Genomic DNA, 12,275 nt, shown 5'->3' with positions numbered 1-12,275 from the left:
TCAGATCGCCCAGGGCTGGCCTGTGTTGAGAGAATTGAGAAATACCAAGACAGTTTCCTGCTGGCCTTTGAACACTATATCAATTACCGAAAGCACCACGTGACACACTTTTGGCCCAAGCTCCTGATGAAGGTGACAGACCTGCGGATGATTGGAGCCTGTCATGCCAGCCGCTTCCTGCACATGAAGGTGGAGTGCCCCACGGAGCTCTTCCCCCCTCTGTTCTTGGAAGTATTCGAGGACTAAGAGGACTGGGCAGGTTCTCGTCATTCCTGCAGCGCTACTGGATGTCGTTTCATTCCACCTCTGGCTCTTTGTGTTGTTGTTTCCTTGTTGCTTTGTGTCTGTCGGGTGGGGTCATCCGGAGTCAGTGGGTCACCTAGGCAGAGACGGAAACTGTCTCTTGAATGTGGGTCTTTGTAACTGTCGCATTTGTTCTCCAGTCCTTAGTGTGAATGCTTTGAAGGGTTTACAGCAGTGCAGGGGGAGTGGGGGATACTCATTATCTCACCAGCACCAGCCATCACCAGCTCCCATCTGTCCCTGGTCGGAGACTCAAGCAAGTCAAACGGCACTGCAGAAAACTAAAGAAGCCTTAAAGCCACGACCGCAGTCATCCTGATCCAGTTCTGATGTGCGCAGGGCGAAGCTGGCAGAGCCCAGGCCCCCTCGGGTTGGGTGTGGCTTTCAGAGTGTAAGGGTTAGAAGCAGATTCTACCTAGGAGCTCACCATTTCCAGCACCCTGACTCTCCAAGCAGCATGACTTGGAATGTGCAGGAATAGCCACACCATAATCAGTCAGCTTTCCTTCCTGTGGCCTTTTGTAACCTGGTGATTTACTTCAAGTTGGACAGAGCATGACTTGAAGACTTGGCTGGTTTGAGGCCACAAGGAGAGTCTTTTTCTCAGCATGCCCATAGAGCTGGGAAATCTCCATCAATGTTACAAGCATAGTTTCCAAAATGCAAGTGGTATTACCTCGAGCAGGAAGGTGTCTCCACAGCTTACATAGATTCACAAGCCATTTCCACAAAGCTCAAGCCTGTTTACAGAGTGCCGTTGTCTCTGTGGTGGCTCTGAACCAGTCCTTTCCCCAGCTCACAGAGGTCTTTATCCAGGTTGTCCTTTGGGCTGGGATGTCACTTCCCGATGCATTAGAACTTCTGATCGGGGAGAGACACACGTGTTGAAATTCCAGTCTTGTTTGGAAAAATCCCTGGGCAAGATCAGTGCAGGAATATTCTGATCCAAAGGAAATGCACTACTCATGGGCTGTCATGGAGAAGGCTGTCCCATGGCTGGAGGATGCTTTCACTGGTCTTGGATCCGTAAGAGCTTTACTTTATTCACAATTCTCTCCCAGCCCCTCACCTCCCCACTACAGTCTGTGGTACTAAGCAGTTTGACTCTCTCTAAACACTAATTCTTCTATAGCTTAAACATCATTACACGGGCAAACCGTCCTCATAAAACAACGGCAGACCATGCATAAGAACCCAGTTACCTTTGCTGCCCAGCCTACCCCCAATGACTAGCGTACAGTAGACGTTCCTGAGAAACAAGTAGTAACAACTTACTGCAAACGGGCAAAGAATGTACCCATGCCACTGAATGTACCCCGTTCTTCACTGACATAGCAGTATGAACTACTCCTTTGCCTGCCTGTCACTGCCTTATCCTGGAAATACCAGGGGAAACAAGCCATATCAGCAAGACTTACCTAAAAACAAAGGAAAGGAAGTCACTGTGAAGACTGAGGACACGCACTTGCATTCATTAGACTTTGGAGCACACTTGGCCTCCCTGGAAGTCAGGGCCCCTGAGTTCTAGTTTGTGCTTGGCCGCCTGGTCAGTTTAGAACCTCACAGTTTCAGTTTTCTAACTGGGTAAATAAGTCAATCTAAAATCCCTCTTATTTTCTCTGTTTATGACCTTCCAGTAAAGGGGTGGGGAGTGTCCTTGAAAGATTCCTTTCATATTCAAACGTGTTGCCTTTATCAGACAAAAGGAAAGGCCCATTCACAACTGAGAAATGTATCTGGCTTTTATTCAAAATAAGAGTTTGACTCAGAAGAAGGCAGAATGGCCTTGGGAGAGGAGAGGCGCAGTGCTCAACATCTCCAGAGCCTGTGGAAATAGTCTAGGGGGAAGGCACGTCTGTGTGCTAAAGACCGACTTCCCAGGTAAAGAAAATGAGAACGCTCTGTGGACTTGGTGTAGATATTAAAATAGAAGCAAGAAGCCCCATAGATTCATGTTTAAACATCCAGTGAGGGTTTGCTTTTCCAGGCAGCCTGTAGCCGGCCTCCTCCCTCACAAACTTCATTAAACATCTGTTCTCTCTGTCAACTCTCCTGGAGGACCTCTGTCCAGACAATAAAAACAAGCTTGCTGTGAGGCAAGTTCTCCCAAAAGGCGAGGGAGGGAGGCCGGCCGGTGAGTCCCGCACAGGCTCACACTCTGCTAGGACAGAAGAGTTTCTGAGGAAGTTTCCTGATTCCGATGGCTTCTGAAGGACATCAGACACCTGGATTCCAGCATTAGTACAGGACTTTGGACCGGGGTCATTGAGGGTGCCTTAGGGATTAACCACCACGGGGCACAAGCCCAATCCTCAGCCGTCCAGTCAGCCCCAGCACGTTATCCTCACTCTGTAAAAGTTCACCTTCAAGGGGCAGACCCAGCTCTAGCAAGCGTGCTGGAGGCTGAGCATTCCTACTGAATAAGATATGCAAGCTTCAGTCTTCTGGCAGAAGGAACAAGGCCAGCAGGACATCAGAATGACTAAAGTCGTGCCCCCCTCCAGGAAACTCCGTTTTATGAAACTAGATTGTGAGGAATTGGCTCCCAACTTTTTTTCTTTTCTTTTTAAAAAGCATTTTCTTCTAATCTTGTCCAGACTTTCAAATCAAGTGGATGTGGTGGAAAGAACCTTCGTACCTGCCCCACTGTGGGGAGACATTCCAGTCAAGGAGAACATGCCCATCCCACCCACCGGGATGCTCGGGATGCTCACTTACAAATCAATGTATGGATGAGAAGGCTGTGCACATACAATAGACGTGTGTGTGCACATGTGTGTGTACGTGTGTTTGTTCCCTCAAGTGTGCTTTGCACTTCGGTGTCAATGTGCAGAACTTCCAGAAACTGGGAGGAAAAAGAACAACTTTTATTCTCTATGATTCTGCTGAAAACACCACGTGCCGCCTCTGAGCTTTTTCTAATGTGGTGAGCCTCCGTCCTCAGTGATGCGCTTGTGTGCTGGAGCCTCGGCCCAGCCCGCCCCCGCCTGTGGCCCCAGTGCCACCTCCGCCCAGTGCAATCTCGGGGAGAGTGAGGCTGGCTCCACTCTGCACGTTAACCTGCGGGGCTGGCGCCCAAGCCTTGATCTCCTCACACTCAGCCCTCCCCAGCCCAGCCTCATGACCTGCTGGGCCTCTTCAGAGCATGTCATTGTCAGTAAGACATCTTCATTCTGTGGAACTCAAACCTATCCATGTCATATTGACCTTTTGCTGCATGAGTCATAAATTATGAAATCAGTCTTATGGTTTTTGAGATGTAGCCAGCGTTTTGTAAGGCTAAACCTTTTTCATGAACTTAATTGAATAACCAAACACAGATCCTCCTTAAAATGAGAGACGACAGACAATTGACTCTCTTGGCCCTTTCTAATGGCGATGGCATCAGGTCCTACAATAAGCTCATAATTTCCTGTTATTTTAATAATGCGGAAATGTTAGCATAGTGTTTCTTTTGATAGTGATAGACTGATCCATATTTAAATTTTATAGAGAAGAAATTTTATTGTACTGTGATGTAGATATTTATTATCCAGGTAAGGATTTGCCCGGTGTGTATTTTTTACAATTGAAACATTTTACTTTAATCTTTAAAAAAAGAAAAAAAAAGACATTAAAAACACACACATACAAAAAAAGGCTAGGGAAAAAAAGGTTTGGCCTTATCACAGAATTTTTACTGTGTTGTATAAATGTTTGCAAATGAAAAATTACACATTTCTAGTGTGTTTCCACATTAATTAATGCGCCTTCAGGAGCAATGTTGTGCAGGTAAACACTGAGTGTGGCTTTCTGTTGCACAGCTCAAGCTGACCCACCTTATGCACAAGACAATCAAATGTGAGTCTTTCCTCTGAGGATGTGGACAGTACTCAAGAGATCACACTGAGACAAAGGAAGAGACATTAGGCAGGCCGGTGCGCTGATGGGGAGACGTCAGGGCATGAGTGCACTCGTGTGGCCCAATGCCACTTCCTCCCTTTGGTTGTTGTTGTGACCTTGGCATCTGTCATTTGACATCATATAGCCAAAGTAGTTCTCCATGCTTTCTTCAGAGAAGATGATTCTTTTTTCCACAATGTTTCATGCCCTGAGAATCAGGAAAAAACAAAAGGTACAGAATAGAGAGGTTTACAGTCAGTGGAAGATTTGTGTTTTGCAAACAGTGTTAAGTGATACTGCTAGATTGGTAATATTTTTTTCAGCCTAAAATTGTTGAAATCTGTGATCAAAATGTTTTAAACTATCCAAAAAGAAAATTTGTATATTTGGGAAAATGGATTTTTACATAGCTTTTGTATGCAGATATTAAATTGTAATTATGAATATAGTGGGCATAGATACTCATAAGCTTAAATTCTAAAAAAGAAAAAAAGAAAAAGCTTACAATGGATATATTTGCCTGTCTCTTTCTTTAAATGTTTCTGGATAGAAGGGCTGCCTACTCATCCCACCTCAGCATTGAGGCAGGGAAGGAATCTCAAATACACGGTGCATCTGATAAGATGATCAAGTTCACCTTCAGGGAGCATGGGCAGGGAGGAGGAGGAGATAAACAGATAGACTGACTGACTGACAAACAGACATCACCAAATCATCCAGCAGATACCTAAGGAAGCTCCATTAAGGTAGTTAGAGTTCTCAAAAAAGAAAATCCAGAGCAGAGAAGAATGTGCCTTAGGATAACAACAACTAACACCATAAAGATAACGGCATCAAATGGGGTTTGCGTACAGGAGAGCTGAGGCCCGCAACTAGCGTCTTTGTTTAAACCTTCTCTCCAAGGCTGGAGTTTCCACAGCTGAACTTCTGGCTTCTGGTTCCCACTGTGCATGCTTCTCTGTCATGGGATAAGTAGTATCAATTCTTTTGACGTTGAAAAAATGCCCAGGAGTGATTTATCTCCCAGCTATGTTTAAGGACACAGATTTCTACTTTAACAATTTACCCTCCTGTTCTCAAGGACATGGTACTTCCCCACAGAACAGTGAGTGATTCAATCAAGGAAATTTTATTTCCTCAATATTGTCTGACACTGTGTAGAGGCCAGTGGAAATGTTTTCCCATGTGGAATTTCACTTAGTTCAAGAGTGAAGGACATGGTCTTCTTTCAGGCTGTTAACAATTTCCTTTTCATTTTCTTTTTTTTTTTTTTTTTTTTTTTTTTTTTTTTTTTTTTTTTTTTTGGTTTTTCGAGACAGGGTTTCTCTGTGTAGCTTTGCGCCTTTTCCTGGAACTCACTTGGTAGCCCAGGCTGGCCTCGAACTCACAGAGATCCGCCTGGCTCTGCCTCCCGAGTGCTGGGATTAAAGGCGTGCGCCACCACCGCCCGGCTCCTTTTCATTTTCTTGCACACAATAAGTTGCCATGAGGAAGGAAGATGCAAGTAGAAAAGAAAAAAAATCTTCAAAATAACAAAGTCAGACCTTCTAGTGCACATAGATGGGGTGAGATGAAAACCACTCATGAGTGTTACTCCGAGTTCTACAGATGTGCTGTTTACTTACAGCAGACACACACATTCCTCTGTGTTCTCAGGGCTTTGTGACTCTACTAGTGGGTATTCTGAGCCCTGAAGACATCTCTTAGGGTTCATTTTGCTACCTGCACTAAAGCCAGGCAGGACCTTTGTGATAATAACACATCACAATTTGGAGTGCCGGCGATCCCTGAGGGACATTCCTGGTAAGTGAACTACTAGTTGGTTTTCAGAAAGCTCAACTGTTTCCCCCACACTTTGACAAAACATCATTCAATGGTTACTTGGCACTTGAGAGTCCCAACAGCCACCTAAAAGGATACACTGGGTACTTTTGGCTCCCCAGCCCCAGGTTTTTGCTGTAATATTGGGTTGTATCATACTGGCAAGCCTTATATGAACACCTACTCTATCCTAGGAATCATGCTTCACCCCTTCATTCTACCTCTAATCCTCTAAAGCATATAAGAAAGCATGAGTTTTCTGATGATAGGGCAATGCAACCCTACTGTGGTGATGTTTGCGCTTACCTTCCAAAACTGCTCACCTAACCCACTGCAAAACAAAACAACAAAAACCCACATATACCTGAAGAAAGGCTACCTCACCCCCTCAATAGACTAGATCCATGTCAAGTACACTCACTGAGGTCATAGAATGAAGAGTGATTACTCTTTGTGACATTTATGTAGTATCCCAATGGCTTTTAGAGGCCTAACCAAAAGGTGTTTTTGTTTTTGTTTTCTGGGACAGTCTTGCTGTATAGCCCTGGCTGGTCTTGAATTCACAAAGATCTGCCTGCCTCTGCCTCTCTCCACCCCAACTGGTGGCGTTAAAGGCATGCACCATCACACACTAAGGTATTTTGTCCTATGAGCATTTGAAAGTCGACTTTTGGAAAAGCTGCAATGCATGTTAGAAGAATTTATCACAATGGAAGTTAGGAGTCATGAAAGGTGTTGATAAGGAAACAAGATGACAGAAGCATTTTCCTTCCAAGAGGAGACAGCATGCTATTATATCACTCTTAACTTTAGATGATAAAATTACTGGCAATGAATGGTGCAGGTAAATTTCTTGGAAAAGGTGAATCAAATCATGTTGATAATGAAACTGGAAAGCCCCAAAATGAAAAGAATCCAATAAGAGCACAAATTTCCCCTGCTTTATAGGTTTCTGGGGCTGGCTTGTTTAGTTTCAAAGAACTGAGAGGGTTTTTTTTATATTTTTGTTTATTCTTTAACAATTTCATGTATGCATACAATCTTGATCATATTCCCCAAATCCTCTTCTCCTCACTCCATACCCTATAACAAATTCCCCATCACACTTTCACGTCCTCTTCTTTTTTGTTAATAACCCATCTAACAGGTCCCCAGATCTTAGCACAACTGACACCATGGTGAGAGTACCATTCAGGCCTTGGAACCCAGCACAGAGGCAGCAAAGCCTGTCAAAAATGAAACCAAGACCTAAGCCATCAAAGTCCATAGTTCTGGGAAAGTCTCTAAATGTACTAACCTTGCTTTTTTGGCTTATGTAGTTCTGCTTCTGATTAACTGTCCTTGCTAATTGAGGTGTGTTGACCCAGGGTGTGGTTTTTGTGGGTAAAAGCTCACCCTGAGAAAGACTTGGGACTGCACTGAGGTCCTGAATACCCAGTGTAGTCAGTGGCTGCCTAATAAAGACTTTCTATTGGCTTAAACCTGTGTCTGAGTGGTCTTCTCTGGTGGATCCCTCACAACATTTCTGGAGGCCCCAGAGAGATCCCCAGAGACCAGACCTCAAGTCTCAGAACCCCTCAGAGTAAGTAAGAGTACAGTGGTCAAGGGTATCTTAGGAGGTGCACAACCTGGTGTGTTACAGGGCCCCAGGACTCCCTTTGATCAATTGCTGACTGATGCTTCAGAAGAATATGACACTTACAGCCCAAAAGGGAACAAAATCAAAAGTTACCTGATCTGTCACTTCCAGAGGTAAGTCTAGTTATGGTACCTTCTGTTTAGGACACAAAGGAGAGTCAGGAGAGTCATAGCCACTGATCCAGCATCCAGGATCCATATGAGATGGCACTGGACTTCCCTGGTCTGTTCAGATGTATGAATATATAGTGGCCACCCCTGGTTGTCTTGACTATGTGTCTGTTTGTGTGCTTCTGTCAGTTCTGTTGGTTGGACAAACAGATTTAAAATGGAAGGGGGAGCGAGCTTCCCTGAGATGTTGCATGATCTCCTGCAGGCTCATGGGCTGTGCCCTCCTCCCACCCCTGCTTTCCACCAGTGACTGTGGCTGCAGTGACAGCAACTGCTGCTATTGCTATGGCCATGCCAGCTGCAGCAGCTGGAGGAGGCCACTGTGGACAATGGTGGAGTTTGCTGCAGCCCAGGGGGGGCGGTGCCAATGAGAACAGATGTGATGACTATTCCTCACACGGAAAACTCCAGACCTGCTGTGAAATCAATTGCCCCTCTCTTGGAGTTGGGTGGCCTCATGAGGCCATCTGGAAGAAAGTGACTGGGAGACTGGTCACCCTAAACAGTTTCCCAGTGTTGACCAGTGGCTTTCTCTGGAGAGACACCAGTGTCTGACTTTTCCAATGATACAGATCATTGGTTGAAAGAAGACATAAACCATATCCAATTCTGTAAAACTTCAGCCTTCAGTCTAGCCAGCCTGCTGCCAGATGATAACCCAGTAGAACCACTCCAAGACAGCAAACCAGTTAGGGTCATCAGACTCAAAGGACCAGATGAGGGGCATAGCAGGTTATGATTCCATGATGTCGTAGTGGATACAAACAGGGTCCCTGGCACCCACCTCATGAGGAGGGATGTTTCAGGGTACTGTCCCAGCCCCAGCCCCTCCAGCTCTGGACAGAAGGAGCTCACAAGCAGGCACTGACTGTGCAGGAGCTGCTCATGGCCACTGTGAAAGATGGACTCAAGAAGTTTCAGCTCCAGCCCCAGCTGCTGCTGCCCCTGCAAATACAGCCACTGCATCTCTACTCCTCCACTCTGGGGCTGATGACCCTGAGCCTCCAGCCTCCACTTTGGGCTCTGATGCCACCAAAGTCCATACTTCCTGAAAGTGATTGATGCAGTCCAATCCATCAGAACTGAAGAGGTATGAAATAGGAAGAGTTTTGTTCAAGATAAAACCAGGTATTCCGGGAGCCATAGTTATCACCTTGAACAGGACAGTGTGGGTCCAGTATCTCAGTCAAGGGACTTCAGCACAAAGGGCTGAGCTTCTGGCACCAAACCAGACACTTTGGTGGGAATAGGGCAAACCATCTCTGGGTACACAATCAGTATGCATTTGCCATAGACCATGTCCATAGGGCCCTCTGTGGAGAGAGGGGGCTCCTCACCTAAGCTGCAAAGGAAATGAAAAACAAAGAAAAAATCTTGGCCCTACCAGAAGCTGCCAAGAGAAGTAGTTATTGTCCACAGCAACATGTGTCAGAAGGAAATCCCCTGGGTCCCGAGGAAACAGGGCAACAGAAATCTAGGCGGCCACCAGGAGGCCCGAGAACCACTGGGGCCTCTGCAGAGCTCGGTTACTCCTACCTAAATTGCTCCAGAGCCCAACCTATGCACAAGGAAATCCAGTGGGCAAGAGGGAAGATGCCAAGAGAAGGCAAACGCGTGATGGTTCTTGCCAGAGGAGAGACCTGTATTCTTTCCTGTTATGGGAAGATGGATGGTCGCCAAACTCTACCAGGCCACCCATCTGGAGGCAGCCAAAACTGCTGAGTTCAGATTTAAAAAAAAAAAAAATCCTAGATTTGGGTTGCCCATCTCCCTGCGGTCTCACAGTTCAGTGCCTGGCCTTCATGGCCAAAATTTTCCTAAATCTGGCAAAGGTCCTAAAAGTTGATTGGAGACTAAACCGTGCCTAGAGGCCACAAAACTCAGAACAAATAAACTAAATATGTCCTTGACTGGTGAAAATTGGGCCAGCCTCCTACCTTTTGCTCTGCTAAGGGCCAGGTTGATCAAGATGTTCATAAGGCAAACGTTACTAACCATTCCCTCCTTAAGTCTTTACAGGCTCTGCAACAGACCCAGAGGACAATTCACAAAGAGTTTGAGAGGCTGTACCCTTGCCTGCCCACAAGTTCCAGCCTGGTGACCTTTGTAGTAAAGAGGACCCCGACCCAGCATCTGGAGCCAACATCCTGTGGCCTCACCACTCATCCAGCAGTGAGGGTTGCCAGTGTCATCCTTGGGCCGGTACATACAGCTGAGGGAGGCTACAAAGATAGAAAGAGGATGTCACCAGGTCCTCCAGCCCCTAAAGATAAGACTGACACTGTTTGTCCTATTTGCCGTTTTTTGTCTTCTCTTGGAAGAGGCCCAAACCCCCATAAGCCAGGACCATGGGTGTTGGGGGATATTCAATCACACTGTGAAGCCTGAGTTTGCATTTGTGTTGATTAAATAAAATTAACCTTGGGTCAGGAGGCTGAGTTAACAATTAGTTGACAGAAAGTCATCACAGAGCCCCAGAGGTCATCCAGAAGAAACAGAGAGACACAAGAAGTAGAAGGGTGGGGTTTGAAGTGGCGGGAGTTTTTCTGGTTTGGCAGAGTGGAAGCACCAGCTTTCTGGAGACACCAGCAAGGCCAGAAGGTTAGTTTTTTGCTACTCAGCCTCTCTGAGCTCTCAGGTTTTCATCCCAGCCTTGGAATCTCCAGTCTGATTTTTCAATAGAATGAGTGGCCAGGCTGCTGCTAGAGAAGCAGGCCAGTAACTGCAGAGCTGCAATTGCTGGTTGAAATAGCAGTCGATTAGGGCGCGGCCACTGCCAAAGTTACAACAACACTTGGGTATGGAAATTTAAAAAGACTAGAATCGGGGATCTCATAGCCAATCTATCCACTGAGACTCAACCCACCTTCCAGGTAGATTTCTGCAATATATTGCATCCAGGGGCTACTGGGGGGTGACTCTATTGCTCCTGGGGAACAGCATACCCCTAGGGCTATTGGTCCACTGGTAAAGAAAAGGGGCTCCAATCTATCCAATACCATCCCTGCCCAGCTGATGTCCCCTTAAGCTTACAGAAGTCAGGTGAATGTCATTGTGCTCAGTGGGCTTGTGAAGCTGAGTCCTCCTGGGGGCACGCTAATCCCTTCATAGCCCTATAAAGGAAACCATCATCACCTACCTATGGTCACATCAATGCAATCCCATATCCATAAAGGTTAGGGCCTGGCAGAGAGCCAAAGGTCATTATTGAGAAACTGGTAGAACCTGGGGTAGAACCTGGGAGTCAGGTTAAACTTGAATGGTCTATACCTAAGTAGCAAATTTGCCGTTCAAAAGAAACATGTTCCTAGACTCATCAGGCCAATCAGCCCAAACCAACCCATCTTGGTATTCCTGAAATACAAGCCTCCTAATGTGGCAAGCCCCCAAACTCCAATTTCCCCAGAAATTACTCCGGTAACCTCAAAGATAAAAGGGGCAGTGGAAGGCAGGCCCTTAGTGTTTGGGATGCTAGAAAGAATATATAAGCTTCTTAACCATTCTCAACCTGACACAGGTTAGGATTGCTGCCTGTGCCTTGACCCCAAGCCGTGTATTATGTTAGAATTGGAACTAATCAAACAATAAGCTACAACTCCAACTGTAATAGCTGTAAAGTGGGTTAATGTAAACTCACCCTGGAAGACCTCCAAGGGAAGGGTGCCTGTTTAATGTCACCAAGACAACCCCTGGATAGTTCCCTTCTGCAGATTCCTGTAGCCCTATACAGCAGGTTAATTCCAGAAAAGGCAGGTGAGTGTATTTCCAGCTCCCAGAGACTACCTGGCCTGCTTGCACTAATGGCTTAACCACGTGTGCATCTTCCAAACTGTTTGCCCGGAGGAAACCTCACTCCTTTGCATTCTTGTGTATGGTTATACTACAGGTGTTCATCTGCAATGAAGAAAAGATCAGGACCTACCTAAATCTAGATTCTGGGCTTCCTCATGTGTTGCAAGCAATCCGCATTCTCGTTTCCCTGTGGATAGGGGCAGACATTGCTGGTTCCACTGTAGTTGAAACTTCAGCCCTAGGTGTTGGGGATACAAACTCTAAGGAACACAATATTCAAGCAGACACAGGTCTGGGCCATTGGGAAAATTCTGCTTTCCATCTGGAAGGCCAGTTAGATTTTTTAGCTAAGGTTGTTATTAAGTATCAAAGAGGATTGGACCTCCTCTTTATGAGACAAGGAGGCCTCTGTATGGCACTGGGAGAAACCTGTTGCTTCTATACCAAACAGTCAGGGGTAATTAGAAAAAGTTTAGCACAGTCAGAAATAACCTTCAGAAAAGAGAAAGGAGACATCATTAATCTGACAACTGGTACCGACCTTTTGTTCCCTGGTCCTCCTGGTTAGCTACTCTACTTTTGGCCATGGCCGGACCATTCATTCTTCTGCTGATAGTTCTCACTGTAGGACCCTGCTTGTTCAACTACCTTCTTAGCTATGTAAAACA

General features: G+C 45.9%; 1 protein-coding gene across 12 annotated transcripts in view; it reads left to right on the top strand.

Annotated features, from left to right (window-relative positions):
* The window catches only part of Thrb (thyroid hormone receptor beta), a 368,302-nt gene extending 363,606 nt beyond the window's left edge, over positions 1–4,696 (top strand). For all 12 annotated transcript variants that reach the window (XM_052734047.1, XM_052734042.1, XM_052734046.1 and 9 more), the window contains one exon: positions 5–4,696. In XM_052734047.1, coding sequence (XP_052590007.1) covers positions 5–246 — 242 coding nt within the window. In that variant the 3' untranslated portion in view covers positions 247–4,696. The remainder of the gene's footprint in view (positions 1–4) is intronic.
* The last annotated feature ends 7,579 nt before the right edge of the window (positions 4,697–12,275 follow it).

The sequence above is a fragment of the Peromyscus californicus genome, unplaced genomic scaffold (genome assembly GCF_007827085.1).
Source record: "Peromyscus californicus insignis strain IS unplaced genomic scaffold, ASM782708v3 Scaffold_12__1_contigs__length_115047231, whole genome shotgun sequence".
Lineage (NCBI taxonomy): Eukaryota > Metazoa > Chordata > Mammalia > Rodentia > Cricetidae > Peromyscus > Peromyscus californicus.
The sequence above is the reverse complement of the archived record's forward strand: the minus strand, read 5'-3'. Positions and strand labels throughout refer to the sequence as shown.